Source organism: Filicampus tigris, chromosome 15 (assembly GCF_054856515.1).
Source record: "Filicampus tigris isolate MCC_2025a chromosome 15, RoL_Ftig_1.0, whole genome shotgun sequence".
Classification (NCBI taxonomy): domain Eukaryota; kingdom Metazoa; phylum Chordata; class Actinopteri; order Syngnathiformes; family Syngnathidae; genus Filicampus; species Filicampus tigris.
In genome coordinates, this window is record NC_141231.1 from 14,643,827 (window position 1) to 14,665,118 (window position 21,292).

The 21,292-nt window shown below is 40.5% G+C and overlaps 2 protein-coding genes across 6 annotated transcripts in view; both read right to left on the reverse strand.

Moving 5' to 3' along the window:
- Nucleotides 1-705: 705 nt before the first annotated feature.
- Nucleotides 706-9,897, reverse strand: kcmf1 (potassium channel modulatory factor 1). 2 transcript variants are annotated; one of them, XM_086052962.1, is made up of 8 exons: nt 9,629-9,897; nt 7,517-7,570; nt 7,222-7,389; nt 6,230-6,369; nt 6,006-6,107; nt 4,667-4,856; nt 3,454-3,760; nt 706-2,954 (listed from the first exon to the last, which is right to left on the reverse strand). In XM_086052962.1, exons 1-8 carry the CDS (start codon nt 9,642-9,644, stop codon nt 2,690-2,692), a joined length of 1,242 nt encoding a protein of 413 aa, XP_085909088.1. In that variant the 5' UTR covers nt 9,645-9,897; the 3' UTR covers nt 706-2,689. The 2 variants fall into 2 exon arrangements, with proteins under 2 accessions (XP_085909088.1, XP_085909089.1); XM_086052963.1 differs by lacking the exon at nt 7,517-7,570 and having other exon boundaries at nt 9,629-9,894.
- Nucleotides 9,898-10,642: 745 nt separating this feature from the next.
- The window catches only part of itga1 (integrin, alpha 1), a 58,797-nt gene continuing 48,147 nt past the window's right edge, over nt 10,643-21,292 (reverse strand). For all 4 annotated transcript variants that reach the window (XM_086053672.1, XM_086053671.1, XM_086053670.1 and 1 more), the window contains 15 exons: nt 21,098-21,273; nt 20,873-21,024; nt 19,444-19,554; nt 17,769-17,845; nt 17,487-17,613; nt 17,030-17,107; nt 16,874-16,950; nt 16,675-16,764; nt 15,703-15,805; nt 14,751-14,867; nt 14,538-14,636; nt 14,330-14,434; nt 13,668-13,763; nt 13,474-13,587; nt 10,643-12,773 (listed from right to left, as the gene is read on the reverse strand). In XM_086053672.1, the coding sequence (XP_085909798.1) occupies nt 12,717-12,773; nt 13,474-13,587; nt 13,668-13,763; nt 14,330-14,434; nt 14,538-14,636; nt 14,751-14,867; nt 15,703-15,805; nt 16,675-16,764; nt 16,874-16,950; nt 17,030-17,107; nt 17,487-17,613; nt 17,769-17,845; nt 19,444-19,554; nt 20,873-21,024; nt 21,098-21,273 (1,579 nt within the window). In that variant the 3' untranslated portion in view covers nt 10,643-12,716. The remainder of the gene's footprint in view (nt 12,774-13,473; nt 13,588-13,667; nt 13,764-14,329; nt 14,435-14,537; nt 14,637-14,750; nt 14,868-15,702; nt 15,806-16,674; nt 16,765-16,873; nt 16,951-17,029; nt 17,108-17,486; nt 17,614-17,768; nt 17,846-19,443; nt 19,555-20,872; nt 21,025-21,097; nt 21,274-21,292) is intronic.

Consider the following 21,292-nt stretch of genomic DNA (forward strand, 5'->3'; position numbering starts at 1 on the left):
CCAGTACACGTGTACATCACTACTGAAGGCCAAGGTATCAAATGTATGGCCCATCACCAGACTGGAATAGTTGCTTTTCCATGTTCAATAATAAAAAATTTAAAAAAAAATAAAAAAGGAACCATTTTTTTTCTCTCTCTTACAACTTCCCATCTTTTTCTTCATCAATGTATAACTTTCATATAACCTTTCAACTTTCCACCACATTATTTTTTTGGGGCGGGAAATGTGACATTACATGACTTTTTTCCGCCCATCTAACATTACGACTTCATGTATTGTTTTTTTTTGTCCGCATAACTATATAGTCTTATCTCTGCTCATCTTTTTTTCTTGCAATGTTGACTGGCTTTATCTCCTTTTAAGCCCGTATCCCACTGAGCTGCAAACGTTCGCGAGGGTAGCGACATTGATTTTTCGTCAGGGTTCGTCCGAGATCGCAAAGACGTTCGCCAACAGTTTTAATGGTCGCCGACGGTTTGTCTTGCCACCTTGCACGAACCCTGACGAGAAATAAACATTCGCCACCGCCCAAACACTCGCTAGGCCTTAGCATGACAACAACACACTTGGGCTTGATTTCAACACAAGGAGGGGCAAAGCGGTGAGGGCCTCTTGGCTTCATCAAAAGTGCAGAGTTTGGATTTATTGTACTCTAAATGTACTTTTTTTTTTTTTTTTTTTGTAAAAAGAAGAAACGTCCGCCCATGTCTTTGAACCATTATTAAAGCCACAAAATTCAATATACATCTTGTAGTATTGTACACAGGAGGGTCAACGTAGAAGGCGCGAAAGCGGCGAGATTCGTCAAGGCTCCGAAACAAACATGAATAAATACAAAGTGCTAGCCTTAACAGAAAAATGATGTGGAAAAAAAGAAAAAAAAAAGAAAAAGAAAACAAAAACAAGTGAACAGACACAAGCACTCATTTATGGATTATAGTACATGGCGTCTACTCACTAAAACATTTTTTGTGACTTTTCCTTCCGATGTGCGTATTCAGACGCGGCTTTTCTTCATGACCAATAACCCGGAGAGAAGCACAATCTCTGGATTCTAGAGGCGTCCGAGGAAAGCTAACTAGAGTTAGCGTGTCAGCTTTGGGATTTTTTTGTTTTTTTTTTTGTTTGTTGTTGAGTCTTTTTCTGTGATTAAACATCATGCACGCTGCAAAGAACCGCATGCAGTATTACGGTAACCCATCCGAACACTTTTAATTTTTTTTTTTTTTTTGTTTTGTTTTTTTTATTGATAATGGTCAGAAACACACACAGCAGCTTGGGCAGAGGGTGCCCCACGTCCTCTGGGCTTGTCAATGGAGGCTGGGGGGCTATTTATAGGCGCGGGGCATGGATGGGTGGGGTGGGATTCTATGGAGCGAAGTAGTGAGGGTTTGGAGTTGCATTCTATAGGAAGCAACCGTTGGTAGCCGTCAAGCATTCTCACTGATGGGGCAACTGAATGATTATCACCTTCATATATTCTTTCATATATGTATATATATATATATATATATTTATATATATCTGTATGCTCGCTTGCTCCGTTGCTATGTTGAGCCCCACTTAATCTGGTTGACTTTTACGGAGCCCCAGACATGACATGGGTGGGGGCGGGTATTTAAATTGTGGCTATAATACAGATCTAACGTGCAAAGAAAATGCTAATTTGTTGACCGCCACGTCATTTGCAAATCAAGCGCGCTTTCTCTAGAAAAGGTAAAGCAGAGGTCATGTATTTGCAGCAGGGCTTTATTCCAATCTTGCCCTATAACGTTAGTAACATAACTAAAGGTAATTTGAGTGAACTTATTACAGAATTGTGTATCGAATTGGAAGCCCTTAGCATTAGCCTAGAAGTAGCCCTGAGTTTCAAAGATGGTGACCCCTACTGTAAACCCAAGAATTAGAATGCTCGTTAAAACTATTTTGTGGCCATTCATTATTTTGTGAGTAAGTTAAACCTTTTTGGAGCCAGAATTTAGCATTTTGCAGTCACAAATAAGCATTTTGTGCGAACGTTTTACTTATTTTATGGCTACAAAGTAGTGTTCCGTGTGCACCTTGCATGGCAATAAATTAAATTCTCATGCGCACGTTAAAACCTTTTTCGTGAACAAAAATGTATATTTTGTGCCCGTTACACTTATTCATGGCCAGAAATACGGATTCCATGCACACACTATACTTATTTCAGGATCCACAATTGAGCTTTTTGTGGACACAAAATGAGCATTTTGTGCACACCTTAGACTTATTTTGTATTTAAGTACTTGGTGTGCACCTTATGGCCATAAATTAGTATTTTGTGCGCACGTAATGCCTATTTCAGGGTCAAAATTTAATGCGAAGGTTATACCCCGCTTTTATCACCAGAAATAAGCGCGTTGAGTGCAACAGTTTTGTGGCCAGAAATAAGCATTTTATGGGGCATTTTATATACCCACAATTAAATTTGTGTCCCTCATGTCATGTATGCTGCTCCTTAGAGTTTTGCTTAAATGTAAAAAAAAAAAAAAAAATGGCCTGACATTACATTCACACACAACCCAAATCCCCCAACTGCCCCACCCCCCCTCCACAAAAAAGTATGGGATGAAGGGCTTTTTGAGGGAAAGGGGGAGGAGGGGGGGGCATCCATCACTGACAGTTGCAGCAGGTGGGACAGAGTCTGCGCACCGCCTGGACATCAAAGAGGCGGCGGCGGAGGCTCCTTGGCGGCGGAGGCTCTCTCGCGGAGCTGCAGGTGCTCCAGCGCCACGTCGAGGGGCATGACGTCCACGCAGCCCATGGCGCCAAAGTCGGCGAAGTCCCGCCGCTCGTCCTCGTCGGACGACGAGCTCTCGTCGCGCATGAGCGTGGACAGCAGCAGCTCCTGAACGAACAGGCTGCGGTCGGCGCGCTCGCCCTCCGCCAGCTGACGCTCCGCCTCCGACATCTTGGGCTCGTTCAGCCTGCGCGCCGGTGACAAGGAAAATGGCAATGCTCACATTTGACTTTTTTTTATTTTTTTTTTTATACTTCGTTTGCCTTATTTAGATCTCTGAGAGGGTCGAAATATTCACAGTGGCGCTCGTTGTGTGGGAGCACACGCAAAAAAAATATATATATGGTCATCAGTTTCAAATGTTGTTTTTGTATGTCAAAATATTTTGTCATAAAGTATGTTCAGAAAAACATTAGAAAAGTTTTTGATTTTTACGTGAAATAGCAGCTTTAAAAATGTACTTTTTTTTTTTTAGTACAATACAGTCAACAGTTCAATATTTCATCCTAAAGAAAAATGATTGTAAAAATACAAGTATTAGCATTAGTATTAGAAAGCCTAGAAAATAAAACCACAACAATACATATTGACGAAATATAAATAAAATGTTTTTTTTTTTTTTTAAGAAAGCTTGTTTTTAGCTTATTAGACTGCATGTATACCAAGTAAACGCAAGTGCCACCTACCGTGCTAATAGAAACTGAGAGTTGTGGGATGACGACGAGGGGTTGCTTTCGGCCGGCGCGCTCGTGTTGGCGGCGGCCGCGCTGGGTGGCGGGATGGCGGCGGTGGCCGAGCCGGAGGCGTTGGCCGGATTGTTGCCGCGCCGGGCGGCGTGCCTGCCCGTCTCCACCTGCTGGCGCGCCGCCTGCGCCTGCTGGCGCTCTAGCTGCAGCTGCATCTGGAGCTGCTGCAGCTGCGAGGCCGACGGCCCCGACGAGTTGATCTGGCCGCCCGCCGCGCGCCGCACGCCCGACAGCTGCGACAACAACTCTGGCGGAAAACAAACAGCTTGAACAACTTCATACTCTTTTGCCTGCCCTCAACTGTAACTGATGTAACTTTAAGAGTATAAAATACTTTTTTATTACCCCAATCGCTAAAACAGCATTTAAAATAGCCTGTACAAGGCATCATAAACAATGAATCGATCATCAGAATTATGTCGAATGTGTGGACTTGTTGATTAATCGTGCCTTGCAAAAAAAATGTAAAGTCAAAAAAACAAAATGAAAAGAAACATTTATATGCAAGAAAGGTCTGATTTGTCTGAAAAAAAGTCACAATGTGTACAAGAATGACGTCATTACTTTTCTGAGGGAAATAGCAACACAAGTGGCTACAGTTGTATATCATACAAAACTGTTGCTTAATTGATCAAAAATCATAAAAAACGTTAAAAAGATCGGAGAAAGTCAGTAGAATAAAATGTCAAAAATACTGGGTACGCAGCAAAACTTGGCCGCAATATTCCAAATATGGCAAAATTAAATCATATTGATTAAAAATAGTTCAGAAGTATCGTCGCGGGAAATTGTTGCAACGTCTCTGAATATTTTTCTGACAAAATCCCACTGCATGTTAAGCGGATGACGCCGTATTAAATTTTTTTTTTTTTTTTTAATGAAAAATTAGGTAAAGTCACATAGTTCTGAGAATAACGTCAAATAAGAAAAAAAGTTTTAAAAAAAAACATTGAAAATGACAAAAATTCTAAGGACGCAATTTGCGTTTTGTGAAAAAAAAAAATAAAAAGAGACGCAATGTTACAATAAGGTTGTCCATTAATCATGTCTCCAAGCAAGCGATTGCCCTTATATGCGGTTGATTGACACTCAACTTCAGGCAACCGTTATTCGCTGAAACGGAAAGTTCTGCACATGTCGTCGGTGCACTCACCTGCGATGGGATCCATGGCCTCCCTGTTGCTGGGCGTGTAGGTGGAGCTCTGCGACGACGACGTGGACGAGGACAGGCCGCCCGTGGAGCCGCCGGTAAAGTGCATGTTGGTGCGTCGCGCTCGGGGGCCGCCCAGTCCCCGCCCGGGGTGGAACATCCGCCGCACGTGCCGGACGCTGCTGGACTCGTCGTGAAGCGAGGCCCGTTAAGGCGTGACAGCGGCGCGGAAGGTGTGCATTTTTATTTTTTTTTTCCCCTCGTAGTGCCATAAAGGGGAGTTTCTTTCAGCTTGTGACTAAAGACAACGAGGTAACCCTGTGTGGTTTCACAAAGCTCATGATGTCATCAAAGCGCCGCATTGATATCAGACATTGGAGTAGCATCGCACACAGGCTCATTTTGACGTGCGCGTGGCACTCGAGATTTTGGAACATATTGTGAGTCATAAGCTGCGGTTCATTATCCCAGTGGTTCCCCACAAACATCCAATCAGCAATGTATTTAGCGACTACAATTATACATCTTCGTGACTGGCGTATTATGACAAAGTGGCAGTGAGCGGCTGTTTTTGTTAACGCTGTTGGCAACAAAAGATTCCGACTTGCAAGTATCAGTTAGATCAGTCAAAAGTTGCCGATATATTACGACAAAGTAGGGCCTGATCGGTCAGGATTTTTAGGCCGATGTCGATTTTAATATTTGACAGAATGCAATTCGATAAACGATTAATCGGGCGATCACTTATTTGGTGCCTCAACGCTTTCAACAAGAAAGGATTACAGGCAGAACATGACTGTCTTTCAGTGTTTAACTTCACAGAGAGGAAAAATCTGCAAAAATCTGCCATTTTTGGCAGATTTTTTTTTGAGGGTTTACATTTGAATGTTAGTACCCCTGTCATGTTGCAATGAATTGTGTGCTTATTTTGGAAACATTTTTGCTGTTGTCGACATTGCTATTAATAAACGATTGTCGGACTCAGTTGACCAAATGACTACCAATCACTTGCATGGTTCATTACAAAAAGGTTGCTGATGCTTGGCGTATTACTTTTAGTCACCTTAGCTGTCCTTCAAACATGTACTTCGCCTTCATTCCCTTTGTTTTGACGCGTAGTGAAGACGGTTGGGGCAGTGGAGGGTGTTTTAATAAACCGAGCGGCTGCCATTGGCGCATTCAAGTCAAAATGCCACCGATGAAAAATATCAATGTCGGGGTCTTGATGGCTTTATGAGCTTTTTACCTTTGCTGGCCGTCGCTACAAGCGGAGAGGACATACAGTATCTGTTGGTGACGCATACATCCAATGACGATGTTAGTTCAATTAGTGAAAGGATATTAAATCTCTGGGTGCTCTGTGCTCAAGAGTGAGGTGGGCTGTAAAGTCATCTGTGACGTGGTTGGGATCCCCCCCAGGCAAGGCGGCGCATATGGGACAGATCTGGAACGCGACGGCAAAAGGTACGAGCGAAAACTTACAGGTATCTTTAAAAAATAAAATAAAAATTAAAAAATAATGAAAGGAAAGTGACTGTCTCGGGAAGAGAGCGTGGGCATACTCACCACCTCGGTGGAGGTCTCCGGGTGCTCGGCGGTGACGTGCTCCTGCAAAGACGTCTCTGTGAAGCCCATCTTGCCACAGTAAGGACACGTGAACGCCTGGTGCTGCTCCAGCGAGAAGGTGTCGCCGCCATAATATAAATCTGCAGGAGCCAAAGCGACGCGAGGGTTGAGGGTCGCCCACGTGAATAACTTTTTTTTCTCTATAATGCGAGACTTTTTTTCCTCCAACATCTAATTTTTTTTCCAGTAATGTACAATATTTTTTAAATGAGCAATTTTTTTTCTTGAAAATGTACAACTTTATTCTTCCTTTTTCATGACTTCTGAGAAAATACACTTCTTATCTAAAATGACTTTTTTTCTTCTAAAATATGACTTTTTGTCCAGTAATACAATCACTTTTCTCTCTCAAAAACAGCTTGTCCTTGAAAATATGACTTTTCGTGAAAATATCGGACTTCACAGAAATGTGCATTTTTCTTTTCTTAAAAACTACCTACTTTTTGTCTGTTAATATATATTTTTTCGAGAAAATGTACAACTTTTTTTTCTCGAAAAAGGTTGGTTATGCGACTTTCTTGAAAATACGACTTTTCCTCTAAAAACGTCAACGTCTAAAATCGTCACTGTCCTGTGAAAAACACTTACGTCCAACTTTTGAAACATTTTTCATTTTCACATTAATGCAATGTCTGTAACGCGGAAATATACAAGACGATATCTTCTATCTCAAAAATGAGTTTTTAAAAACCGTAGTATAGTGCTTTTCTTAATACAGAGACAATGAGGACATTATTTCTTGAAAACAAACAAATTTTTTCCCTTTTAAAAACATGAGATCCCAAAAATGCCTTATTTTTGGGCAATCCACATTTCTTTACGCCCGAGAACCTACTTTTTTTCCCCACCTCAACTATAAGGCGGACGTGTTTCCCATAACAAATGGCCCATCGTGGATAATAACAGTGAAAAGGAAACAACGCAAGGCTTACCGTAGTCTACCCTGGTTAATATACACTGCATGGGATGCTCTGTGGTGTGTCGCGTGGTGGTGGCGCCGCTCTCGTAGCACGACGCGCACAAGTCGTAGTCGTAGCAGATGAGACACTTGAAGCGTCTTCCCCGGAAGTTTCCCTTCAAACAAGCGTCGCAGCTCACACCTAAAAGAGACAAAAAAAAAAAGACAAAGAAAAGTCAAACAAACCTCAGCTCAGTACTTTTTCTATGGCTTCTTTTTGTCACTTAAGACAGGTGGGACGATAACCGAAGAACCGAAACAGAACTTACTGTGATGTAGGAATGGCTGTGCAGATTCACAGTCATCCAGGTCACCGTAATCTCCTAGGGGTTGAACGGCTAATCATTTTTTTGTAGTTGACTATAAAGTGATGAAAATCCAGCCGAAGACGATATCTTTCAGTATAGCATTTGTTTTTTTTTCCCAACCGTGGACCAGTTTCAAGTAGGAAATATATTTCAACAGACTGGCATGGAAACAAATAAGCAATTAAAAAAAAACAACACACTACTGTATTCCGCTGAAAGTTGTTGATATGAATAAAATTGTCAATAGCAGACAGTCGTTGCCCGTACGTTACTGGACAAAAACATTGTGGTGGCAAAGATGGAGCTTCATTGTGCGCTGCTGCCCTGGTGCCCCGCCGCCAGTCCTGTGGTCCCGCTGAGAGAATTTAAAATTATTATTATTTTTTTTTAAAGAGTAATGGCGCCAGCGAGGCTAACCACTATTCTCATCCAACACCGGTTTATATTCACATTTCGACCTGTGCAAATGTATGAAAAATTTGCCACCTGGACTTTCCACTGCTCCACGGAGAGTTTTAGTCCACTAACGGCAGCAGGCTGGAAAGTCAAAAGACTTCTGTAAATTAGCAAATTGAAGACGATATGCCAAAAAATACACGATTAGTTATTAGTCAACAACAAGATTTACACAGCGATGTGGAATTTTAGTCAAGTAATAGTTTCAAGCCCTATAACCAGTAAAGGCTGCATCGAGGCAACTGGACTTTTTCTTGTTTTATGACAACAACAAAAAAAAAAGGCAAAATTACTTGGACACTAATGCTTAACGATCCCAAGATTAAATCTTATTCCTTCCTGGGATCCAAATGTACCGTACTAAAATACATTCTGTACTGCCATTGCCATGAAGCCAACATATGAGGTGTGTCAGAAAAGTACCGTTTTACTCTTCAAGCTACTCCTCCTCAAGTCTAACAGAATTTCCCAGCCTTCTCAGCCACGCATTCATTTACTCCGGGAATTCTTCCCGGTCATTTTAGTGTCATCCACATCTTTGAAACGGCTCCCCTCGATGACCCGCTTGAGTTTAGGAACGAGGAAAAAAAAAACCTCATGGCAGCCCAAGTGAGTCGGCAGGTTGCTCCAGCTTGGTGATGTTCTTCTCGGCCAGGAACTGTCAGATGCTCGGGGCATTGTAAGATGGCAATAGTTAAGCTTGCACAACTGTGGCCACTTCTTACACACTGAAAAAAGCAAACGCTACAGGTGCGATCAATAGACGTGTTAGTTTGAAGGGGAAAAGCCGTAATCCAGGAACCTTTCTGACACACCTCTCTGCACTCATACAAACAATTAGCAAACACGCACCTCTGAGCGTCGGTTAAAGATTAAAGTTCACTTTGTATGAGAACGGCGGTTGGCTGCCTACTCTAAATGACATTTTAAATGTCTGCCGTTTCAAAATATCTTCGAAAAAGCACGCTGGGTGCAAAATAAAGTTCCATCTTTGTGCCACATGACCAACTTTAGCGCGGCGGTTCTCCTTGATCTCGCTTATGTTAACGTGCTAGTATTACGCACAACTTCCGAGGTGGCGAATACGTACGCACAGCCGTCTAATTTAGATATCTAACGCGTCATTTGTATTTGAAAATATCCCCTTAAATTTGTATCAGTGCTTAAAACACGTTGGAGACTTTTGCGGCCTGACTCTTGATGACAGTGCACTCGCTAAACGACACACTTTGAGGGAGCCAATGTTAGCTCCCTGGCTAGCACATGGCTGACAGAACATACGTAGCGTGTATGTAATGTGTGTCAACTTGTGTTATTTAGTGTGTTTACGTGACAAAAAGTAAGCCCACAACGACAAGATGTTGTTGGCGCTGTTAGCACACGTAGCACTACTAGCCCAGGCTAACAGGGCAGCTCCTAGCAACGGCTAACTGCTAAGCTACGCCATGTTGTCGAGTTAGTTCCGAACTAAAGTCCTAAAATGGCTGTCGGTGCCTAAACGTGTAACGGAGTGTCTAAAACTAAGAGTGATCTTGATGCGTTCGCTTCATTTTAAGCTTGGACAGGAGCTTGTAGCATAGCCCAGTTAGCCACGGCGGCGCTGTTCCATCAACTCACCCTCATGACGGGACATCCTACAAGCGGCCCACAAAGCAAGCCCTTCCCGGGGCTCCCCCACAGCGCCGTCGACGATGCGAGAATGGGGAGATGCAGTAACGGGGAAGATGTCGCTCTTGCTTCCCTTGTTTTGGGTTTTTTTGTTTGTTTGTTTGTTTTTTTACGACCAAGATGGTCCCCCTTGCCCAGCTTTCCCCTCCCCAAGGCAGCCACTTACAGCTACAGTGCTGGCGAACGACGCAAGGCGGCGCGCTACTGCGTGGAATCGCATAAATGAAACGCAAGGAAGAAGTATTGCGTCGTACATGACAGTCCCCATTTTAGACTGGCAGGCACCGTAATGTCTCGTTTAACAGGTTAGATTGGACTATAGTTGATTTAGTCACCATGAATATTATATATATTTAAATAAATAAATAACTCAATTGTACAGGCCTCAGCCTTCACTTATTAAGTAACTGACTTTTAGTATGATTCTGGAATTAAAAATCAAGTTAGTAACTCTTTTGGGTACCTTGGTGACAAACCAAGGAAAGGATTTTTCTTTATGAATTTATTTGTTAATATTTCAACTAAACTCTGTAAAAAGTTTCAGCGTTGATACAGTAACTTCATTTTCAGAAAATTTTGTCTAATTCAAAAATACATTTTTTGGGGTGCAAAATGGGCAAATAAAATGCAGTACAGTGTAACTAAATGTATAAAATAAATCCCGGATGATAAAAAATGCTAAGATACAAAAACCAGAAGTTTAAAAGTATTGAAGGCATTTTAAAAAAAAATCATTTATTTGTAAAAATATGCAAATAAAATAGCATTAGGTTGAAAAAGATAAAAACAGTAAACTTGAAATATATGGGGATTTGTATGGAAATATTTATATAGTACACAAAATAAACTGAGTAAATTTAAAATATTTGACAAGAAAGAAGACAGTATATATGACATTGTACTTACAAATGAGACAAGAGCTCTATCAAACATTAGTGCGCTGTCAAAATATGCAATTAACAGTCAAGTTAAAAAAGAGGCTTTTATTTCATACAGGGCATTCATTCAGTTCGTGTGTGCTGACCAGAAAGCGAGACAGCCTGGCAAAACAAATCAGTGCATCATCACATTAAAGACTTCACAGCAGTGTCGTTTTGCTTGCAGATCTTATATAAAAAAAAAAAAGTGATTCCAGACCACATTTAGTCTATCTACGTAAATAACAGACATAACATTTTCATAAATGACCTTCTGTACAAACAATTTGTGCTTAAATATGGAAAGTAAAAGAGTAAAAAAAAAAAATCCTGAAAGAATGCACCTGGAAAGTATTGCGTACTGTGGTGCCACATTGGATGATCACACTGTTGACTTGTAACAGTTTAGAAAAAAAATAAATTAAAGTATTAAAAGAGAGGGAAAAAAAACTGCAAAAATATTTTCAGCACAGACCAATGACACAGGAGAACCTCTAAAGTGGCGAAATATGCCTCAAAGGTTCAAAATCATCTCAAATCATGTCAAGAAATCTCGCAAAGTTTTAAATCAATGGCAAAAAAGTATGATGATTACCATAGAACAGGCAATGGAATACTATGGTATAAACAAGAAAAAGCAGTTATGTATACAAGTTTATGAACAAAATGTGATTTTTTTTGGTAAACTTTTTTCCCATGGCATCTTCGAGGCACGAGTAGATATACTTTGAATTTGACACTGTTTACAGTTAAAATTTAAAGTTACCCAAACAAAACACCCACATGCCCCAATGCTATCATGTCAAACCCAAAAGGTAAGCAGAGCTGCATTATGTTTTGTTTGATGTACAGATTCCATATGCCATATACACACAGTGTAGTCAGTGTATGAAGTGCTGCCTCCATGAGTAAAAATGCTTCAAATTACTACTGGTAGAAACTCAATTTTAGAGGTTCCGCTGTACTTTCATTTGCTCCTCAAAATAAATCCATGTTTCATATTTACACAAATCCATAATTTGCCTCTACGTCATCTACGTGTAATTAGTGTCCTTGATATTATATAGGTAATAATACCTGAGCACAAAAAAAGGTTTGTGGGCAACATCTCTTAAATCACGTGAATTATTGCAACAACGACAAAAAAAAAAAAAAAAAAAAAAAGATACATTATGTACATTTTAAAGATTATTTTTGTGCTATTTACAGTACAATGGGAGGTTTTGGGATTAAACAAAAAGGCCACACAATTTAGAAAAATATTTGTATTTTCATCTTTTTTTCTTTTTTGGCAGAATAAAATACAAAAAAACAGGATGTGAAGAAATGTGCCGTGACGCTAGCATGCGTGAAAACGCTCAAATATACATACAGTGTCTCTGGGACGGGCCACACCAGAAAAAAACATTAAACGCACCAATGATCATTGAATTCGTCAAAGCTGTAAGCAGTGATGGACGGGCTCTCGCAAACACTTTTCCAAAAACTTGCCCAAAATAAAACAGGAAGTCAGGGATTGAAGCAGCCATTTTGGGCAAATTGGTTACTTCAAGTTAAAATGGCCGACTTCCCGTTCAATATCAGGTCTGTGTCTATGAGACTTTTTTTTTTGTAACTAATCTAAGGGGTGCTGCTGAAAGAGTTTTCGGGGGGTGTCTAGAATACTGTCCCCAGCATGCACTCGTGTCAAAAATGGTGAGTTTTCAAGCAAGTTGACGCCCCCAAAAGTCGGTTAATTTGTCAGAAGAATAACAATAAACAGCGATTCCAAGAGCCTCATAATGAATCAACACTTTACGAGAACTGAAATAGTGAAAGGGTGCCCCACACCTGCTATGAGTCAGAGTCTCTGTACAGTACACATGTGGTGATGTGGCAATTTTTGATGTTCATAGCAAAAAAAAAAAAAAGTGCATTATTTTTTTTTCAACTGAAGTACATAACAGTCCAAATGCAAACGTGTCAGCGATGGGCTCCGTTGAACGGCTTTTTGTACTCCAAGGTAGTCGCCGTGTGTCGTCACACACTTAGTGTTTTTTTTTTCTTTTTTTCGCTGGTTTTTTTTTTTTTTTTTTAAGTGACTCCAGAAGCGGCGTTCACTTCCTGTTTGCGTGTAAGCTTCAATCCATCATTTCCTCCTTGGAGAGCTCCCGGGATTTTCTTTTGAAGAAGCCCATCTGGAGGAGAAGACAACAAACGTTTACAGTTGGAAATTGCAAAATGGTTGAAGGAAATTGATAAAAGATGCTTCAAAGAATGAATTGAGCGGTATGGGGCTTGCTCTTTATGAAATATTTTGAAATTGAACCTCAGAAAACGACATGGTGAGTTGTCGCCTCGGTGGCTGAGTGTGGGGTATTTGTGTTTGGCGCATTGTAGTGTATAAAGTGCTCCATATTTCTCCATTAGTGATCATGAAATAAAATCTCTACTGGTAAGTGAGTGTGTGGGGAGGGGAAGGATATGGTTAAATTAGCCAGTGGTGTCTTTGCGCAAGGTAAACAGAGCTACATTGAATTTTGTTGAATGCACAGATTAGCGCTAGCTAACAGTATTAGCTTCTGATAAACGGCAACAAATTCCATGCGTGTGGACGACAAGATACCGAAAGAACAAGAACGCCAACGACTTGTCCACAATGTCGTACTTTTTCATTTCAATGAGGGATGGGGGACTTTTTTTTGTCCAAGTGTGCTGTTTTGCTAGCAATTTTTGGGGGATTGTCCAAAAAGTAAACGTCATGAAAATCGGCGGAAAATGAGCACGTTAGTATTTATTTTCAATTTCCGCGTATTGCCTATTGATGGGAAAGTCGCCCCTAGCCAATATGGCCGCCACACAACCACTGTACTTTGAATTTTAGTACGTTAGCATTACCTTCCATAGAGCGAAGATGACTAGCGCTAGGATGAGAAGCCCTGTGAGGATGCTGATGATGATGATCCATATAGGGATGCCCCCTAAACTCTCCTTGGAGACTTGGATCTTAACCTGATGGGGGGCCAAAACAAGTCACGAGTTATTTGATATTTCATCAACAAAACGATGCATATGCGAAAGCACTGACTCACAGTTCTGGTGCTGTCACTGGGGCTCAGCACAAACAGATTGATGTTTCTGCTCTCCAGAGTGGCGTTCACCAGCATGTGCAGACTCGAAAAGTCCGCCTGAGAGGCCCCAAAAAATGATAACATCAAAAATCATACAAATCGTTTCAGTTCATTGTGTCTACCGCCACCCTAACATTCCACTGTAGTCCGAAGCCTTAAAGTGTGTGTGTGTGTGTGTGTGTGTCTCGGGGGCAAAAAGCAGTAACGTATGATGGCATCCCACTTCTGACATGATTTTGGTAGATCTCTGAGGAGAACTACCATTAACCTGGATTTCACTCGCATATACTAGATTAAAAAACTAAAAAAATCCACACTGTCTGTCTACACCCTTGAAGTCCTCATGGGTCCAACTTCTGACACCATTTAGCCAGAGTTAAACATCATTCAGGTCTGTTGAACTGGACAGAGGCATCCTACTTCTGACACCATTTAAAAAAAAAAAAAAAAAGAAGCTTTAAGTAGTTAAATTAGACTGAAAATTCATCTAAAATGAAATAAATATTTTTAAAGTATAAAAAAAAAAATAACTATAGGCAATTTAAACAAATTATAATGATTGCTGAAAATGGGCCTTAATAATTTTGTTTTTAATTAAATGAAAAAAATCTTCCGGGACCGACCTTGATGAATGTGGGCTTCCACACTCTGAAGGTCACGTTGACCTGGCTGACTTTGGCTTCGGGGATGAAGCATTTGAACGAGGCGCACGGGAGGTTCTCGCAGCTCTGCAGTGCAATTCAAACACACCAGGTGAGGCTGGAGGGAAACTTGCACTTTAAAAAAAAAAAAAATAAATAAAAATGGAAAAAAAGCCCCCTTGCCACTCACCAGAAGAAACACGCCGAGCGTTTCTTTTTTTGGACTGGGTTTTACGATGTCCGGGTTGAGATTAAGAGGGTTGATCAAAGCGGCCGCATCGCATTTCATCTGCAAGTAGGAGAAAAGCCCATCGGAACACGGATCTTCTCCAAGTTGTGTAAAAAAAATAAATGAATAAATTTAAAAAAAGTGTGATGTATTGGTAGTGGTGGCGGCGCTCACTTGCGGGCTGGTGACGATGTGCGTCAAATACAGCAAGTAATTGTTACGAGGCGACAGCTCAGGGTAGGTCACCTTCAGATCAAGAGGAGGAGTCACCATATCACCTGCTTTCTCCACCTAAAACGCACACGCACGTGAGGCCATGCAAAAAAAATACATTGAAAAATGCTTCACTATACATGTTTTTTTCAAAATGAACAAACTTTGAAAAAATCTAAACATTTAATACACTGTCACTTTAATGCACTATTATTAAAAAGAAAAAAAAATCTTGAATAAACGGGGATATGCCATCAATCAGCATTTTCCATGAAGGAAAGAATAAAAAATAAAAATCTGCGAATAGGTGAGTACGCTGCATGTGCCGAACTGTGAATATGCAGGGATCCCTACATTTTTTCAACCCTAGAATTTTTTTGTATCTTTTTTAATTATTTGTAATGATTTATATTATTTAGAATTTTAAATGTTAAAAAAATATTAACATTGAAAGAGAATAATATTCTGAATTTAATGCCAGAAAAAAATGTTTTGATTGCTTTTCAGTTTTGTTTTGTTTTTCTTTTGTTTTGTTTTTGCTGAAAGGGGAAGTCAACCCCCAAATTTTCTCGACACTAATATGTTCTATGTTGACTCCGCTTCAGAAAACAGGTGAGCCGTGATTGGTTGTTACCTGAGCCCTGAGCAACTATGATGTCATTTTCAGTCGACAAAAGCGGCAAAATGGCCGCCCCCCCCCCCTGACGTGGACAAAAAACGGCTCGATTTCACTGCTTAACTCATATTCCACAAACGCAATATCAATCAGAATGCCGTGTTTAGACTTGTGGGGCGACATAGCACATCAAAATTGGAAAGATTTTTTGGGGGTTGACTTCAGTTGGGGGTTGAAATATCGTACTTGACTTGTATTTTGAGCCTGGAAAATTCGAAACTCTAGTCGGAGTCTTACTGTGTAGCTGATGTTGACTTCCTCGCCGATCACGTGGGTGTCGTTGAACACGCCCAAGTACTGCTCGCCCTCTTTCACCACCACGTGCTCATCCACTGGACGCCTGCACAGAATTCACGCATATTCAGATTGAATGATTAACCATTCATCATACGACATGAACCGCTAAAGACACAATTAAAACCCCGGGAAATCGATGCTGACAAGGCGGTGATGTTTAATTTTACAACGGCATCAAAGGCAAAGATTCAGAGAATTAAAAGCAGAATTTAAGATCAGACCGGGATTTCTAATTGCTCTTGATTTGAATGTAACTTCATTTTCAGCCACAACCTTGGATCAATTTTATTTTATTTTATGCCCAGATATATTAATTGAATTGAATCAAATAAATTGAGCTCATACATGGAATCTAATTATTACATTCCACTTAGCTGGCTTTAGTTGATTGTATTGTAGTGTATTGTTTTGTATTCTATTCTAGTTTTGTTTCATTTTGAGCCCACACCCGGATTTGAATTTAATTTTTTAAAAATGTCATCATTGCGCGGAATTTCATTAGATTTTATAGCTCCTTTCTGGAATCATACAATATTTTCTTTTAATATATGCCCAGATCTGGATTTGTATTTTATTAAACATTCCTGTTGTTGCAGTCTGCACTGAAAATGTAATACATTTTCTCCTAAAACCTTGATTTATTTCATGTTAATTTTATATTTACAATTTCATATAACAGGATAACTCGAGCTCACATATGGAATTGAAATATTGCGTTGAATTGATTTGGATTCGATTCGATTCTATGTTCAACTCACACCTGGATTTTGAACTTAAATTTGTTGTTATCGTTGCCGGATTTGATTTCATTTTCTTGTCACCAACTTAAATGTATTGACATCAGTTGAATAAATGATTTCCAGCCCTTAGCGACGGTAACTAGGACACGACAGGCGTTTAAAGCGCACTCACACAGTGAACACGAGGCCGGCCTCGTACTTGACGGGGATGGAGATGTGCACAGTGTTGTCGCTGAGGGTGGAGGTCAGCTCTTCACTGTCACTGTGGGGAATAACACGCACACACACACACGCGATATGATGACAATGCTCAGCATAATTTTCAGTGTGATTCGTTGTAATAAAAAAAAAAAAAAAAAAAGTGGCTGTACCTTGTGGCTGTCACGTTGATCTGGATGTCGTGACGAATGTGATTCGGGTTCACCTCAAACTTCACTTTGAAAGCTTCCTGTGGACATCACATGGCATCTTGAAGAACAAAAGCATTGGCAAAACACGATTTATTGGTGTTTGCTTTAAAGCGGTACCTCCACATTGCTCCCCAGGAAGGGGTACCCCACGGCACATTCCACTCTGGTGTGATTCAGAGTGCAGTCTTTTTCCGGCTGACATGCCAAAGGGAAACAGGGTCAATCACCGCGTCAGTCGTTTTAAAACACTCTTTACAGAAACAAATGAGAATTAATGACATTATTTATAATGAAATTAATTATTAATTACATTTTTAGAGCGCAGCAATCAAGTGATTTTTGCACTGCAGCCTAATTAACATAAAGGAAGAAAGAGCTACTTTGAAGCAGCGGTCAACCAGAAAAAAAAAAAAAAAAGGTAAGCAGAGCTGCGGTGTGAGCGCAGCATTTTCAGTGTTACATTCTAACTCAGGTGGTATTTTAATGAAACCATGTCACAGGCGCCCCCGCGGGACTGCGGGGGTGAAAAGAAGCACACGGTTTCTCTCTCTTTCAGAGAGTCAAGCGACGTCACCTCCACTTTGACGTAGTTGATGTTCGGCGTGAAGCTGACGACAACTTTGGTGTTGTAGGCGTTGTCTTTGCTGTTTCTCACGCGGATGTTCACGTCCAGTTTGTCCTTCTTGGCTCGGATCACCAACCTGGAGGGGCAGCGAAGGAAGACCCTGAACATGTAGACGATCCTTCCGCCACAAGAGGGCAGCCATGCACCACAAGTTGGGCGAGGCTCGTAAAACCGCTGCGGTTTGATTAGATGCGTGAACTTCCGAAGTGGGCGGCATGCATGTGGGCTCACCCTGTCACGCTGGGCTCTGCTCGGAGGGAGAGGTCAGCGATGCACCGCTCGTCGCTGCCACAGTCTACCAAGGGAATCTACAGGAACAGGAAAGCTTCAATATGGAGCGTTTAAACACATCAGGGTTCACGTCCGGCCACTCATCCCAAGCGTAACAAGAGTGCGTTGGCAAATTTGGCTAAAACCCGACGGTCTAATATTGTTGCTGTTGTAGGACAAACCTGGAATTATATTTCATTAAAATTTCATGATTTGATTTATTTATGTATTTATTCATTCATTCTTACTCTGGACCCAGATTTGTTTTTTAGTTTCGTTTTATTTTGAGCACAGAACTGATTTCTGTTTTATTTGATTCTATTTTACTGCTATTCTACTTTAGCTTACTACTTACCTAGAATTTGATTCATACATTTTATTCACTCGATTAACCTGATTATTTTTACAAATCTATAAATTCAAATATATAAATTCATATTAAGTTTTATTTTGACTGAACCTGGATTTTAAAATTTTATTTGATTTATTTCGTAATTACTTATGTATTTATTTATTTATTCGTTGTTGTTGTTGTTGTTTGAGCCTAGACCTAAAATTTTATTTCACTGAGAGCCCAGGCATATTGAATTATATTTTATTTTGGGCTTTTTTTTTTTTTTTTTAGTATACTGTATAGTGTGACCTCATTTCTAATTTTATTTTGAGCCCACAACTGGATTTTTTAAATTGTATTTTGTTTTTTGTTATTGTTACAAACCAGACCTGGAATTTAATTTAATTCAATACAGTTTTCTAAATACAAATCAATAATTTATTTTATTTCCACATCTGTATTTTTCTATGTATTTATGTATATATATATGTATTTTGTTGGTATTTGTTCCTTTAGCATAGACCTGAAATTTCATTTTATTTTATTCAGAGCCTACAATAATATTTTATTATATTCCAGACCTGGAATAAATGATCTTTAAATGCATTCACGGTATATACCCATGACCATTCCACTTAAGAGAGCACCACCAAGGGTGCGCACCCAGCTTTTGGGAACACCTCTAGCATTAGCGGGTGGTCTCCAGCATCCCAGATCAACATGAAGTGAGCAGTGGAAAAAGTGAATCAAAACAAGGTTTTGTGTTTGTTTGTACACTTGCGTAAAAAGCCTCCTTATGCATGACCTTAATTTCCTTTGCTTCCCCGCCCACCCCCCACCCCCCGCACCCCCTCCGGAGTGCTTCATGGGTCACAGTGCATTTTGTTCCCAGTCCCAGAATACGAAGATGCAGCGTGCACGCCGACTGACCGCTAGACCGTAATATAATATCCAGCAGACGAGCAACTGTCGCTTCCGTCTGGTGATTTCCCTCTTGCTCCTTTTTCATAACAATAACAAAGAAGAAGACCCCCGTTTGCTTCATTCCCATATCAGGCGGCGAATATTTGCTCCCCCGTTATCTGGACACATCGCTCATCGCGGCCACTATTACTTGGAAAGCTTCGAAGTTAGCGCGTGGGAGTGTGGGAAGACGTGTTGAAACTATTGCAGGATGAAAAATGGCGGCGGGATGTTCCGAACGCTAACAATCGGGGTGGAAATGACAAAACAACAAGAAAGGGAATTAATAGCTCACTCATGTGCCGCGAATATTTAGCAGATCTGGAGATGAGAAGGTACCGTTTTGTTCACGGAGGTGGGCAGGCTTTCATCCAGGACTGGGCCTCGGTCTTCGTCGGCCAGTCCGAAGTCCAGCGACACCATGAGAGGGTCACGGAAGTCCAGTCGGGCCTTGTAAAACACGAAAAGGACTTATGATTGATTCCTCTTTTATATTTTGACCGTAATAGACTGAAAAATGTAAAGCTGTAAAGCTGACATCTTGAATATAAAGCGGTCAAATTCAGAAAAAAAAGTCGTATATTTTCCAGCACCAAGTTGAATATTTACAAGGTTAAAGTCGAGATTGAAAGACTTTTTATACAATCTTTAAGTAATGTGACCTAATGAAAATAAATGCTTGAGAAGCCATTTTTTTAAATTTTCTGGAGATCATCTAACTTTTTCCTGCCAACATATAGGTTTTTTTTTCTTGAAAATACATGACTTTTCCTAAAGAAAAAAAGAAATTACAACTTTTTTTTTTTCACACTTGAAATATATATATATTTTTTAAAATCCTTGAAAATATATGACTTTTTCTCCTTTGGAAACCTGAGACGTTTTTGGGTTAATTAATGCTATATCAAATATTTTCTGTAATATGCCCTTCATTTCTCCAAAATTGAAAAGTACATTTTTTCCTTCTTTAAAATGTACCGGTATAACTTTTTTTTTTTCTTTTTTAAATAGTATTTGGCCTATTGGCCTCATTTTCCCCTCAAAAATTGAAAATGTACTTTCTTGAAAATACACAACTTTTTTTCCCCCCTTGAAAACATGCAAAAAAAAAATGTTTCCCCTTATAAACATTATTATTTTTCCTCTCAAAAACTGAAAACATACTCTCAAAAACAGTCAACCTTTTACTACAATTTCTTCTTTAAAAAATAACTAAAATTAAAAAGATATGACTGTTTTTTTTGGACAGTACATTACATTTTCCTCAAAATATATTACTTTAATTTTTTTTTTTTTTTTAATATAATGCTATATCAGATTCCAACTTGTTTTTTTTCTTTTCAGTGTGCCCTACTCTGGATGGTGAATTTAAACAAAGAAAGGCCGGAACAACTATTCTGCACACATGCGCGCGCGCGCACACACTCACTGCAGATGAGCTGCAGCTGTTTTCGCTGATTAGTTCCTGTGTGTGTGTGGTGCCAGAGGGAAGCTAATCAAAGAACTGCACCGGCTGCAGCCAACGCGACGGCAGACTGATACGGCGCACGTGGCTACAAATGTCCAAAAGTGCAAAGCGCGAAGTCTATCAATCCGCTCCCTCCAGCCACTCGTGTGTGATCCGAGTGTGCCTCGTCGTCTCGTCAGTCTGCTTGTTTTTACTTCCCTGTCTGTCGCATCGTTGTCGTCAGTTCCTGTGTTGCTTTATTTTTTTATTTCTTTTTTTTTTAACTTCTGCACTCCTCGCCTCCCATCCACCTTGGCTTACCGACATGACGAACATCTCCCTTGCGCACATCCTCCGTCGGTCCTCCAAGGCGACCGTTCTCGAAATCCGACGGTCGCTCTTGTCGTCCGAGTCGAGAAAAGAAGCCCGGGCTTTCGCTCGCAGGGCGTCCAGGGTCAGGTTGTAACGGATCACTGCGGAAGGGGATATTCAAAAAAAAAAAACGTGAAATGACGCCACTATGATGGAATGGACAAAGAGTCTGACCTGCTGCGGTCTGAAGATCCCGCTTGTCGGATTTGACGGCGTAGACGAAACACACGTCGGTGGTAACGCACACAGATTTGCGTCCCAGGTGTTCGCACTGGTATTCGGCCTGCTTCAGGTTGATCTTGGCAGGGTCGAACGTCATGTTGGCTCGGAGTTCCGCCACGTCTCTGGACCTGAGCGCGTCAAAGTTGG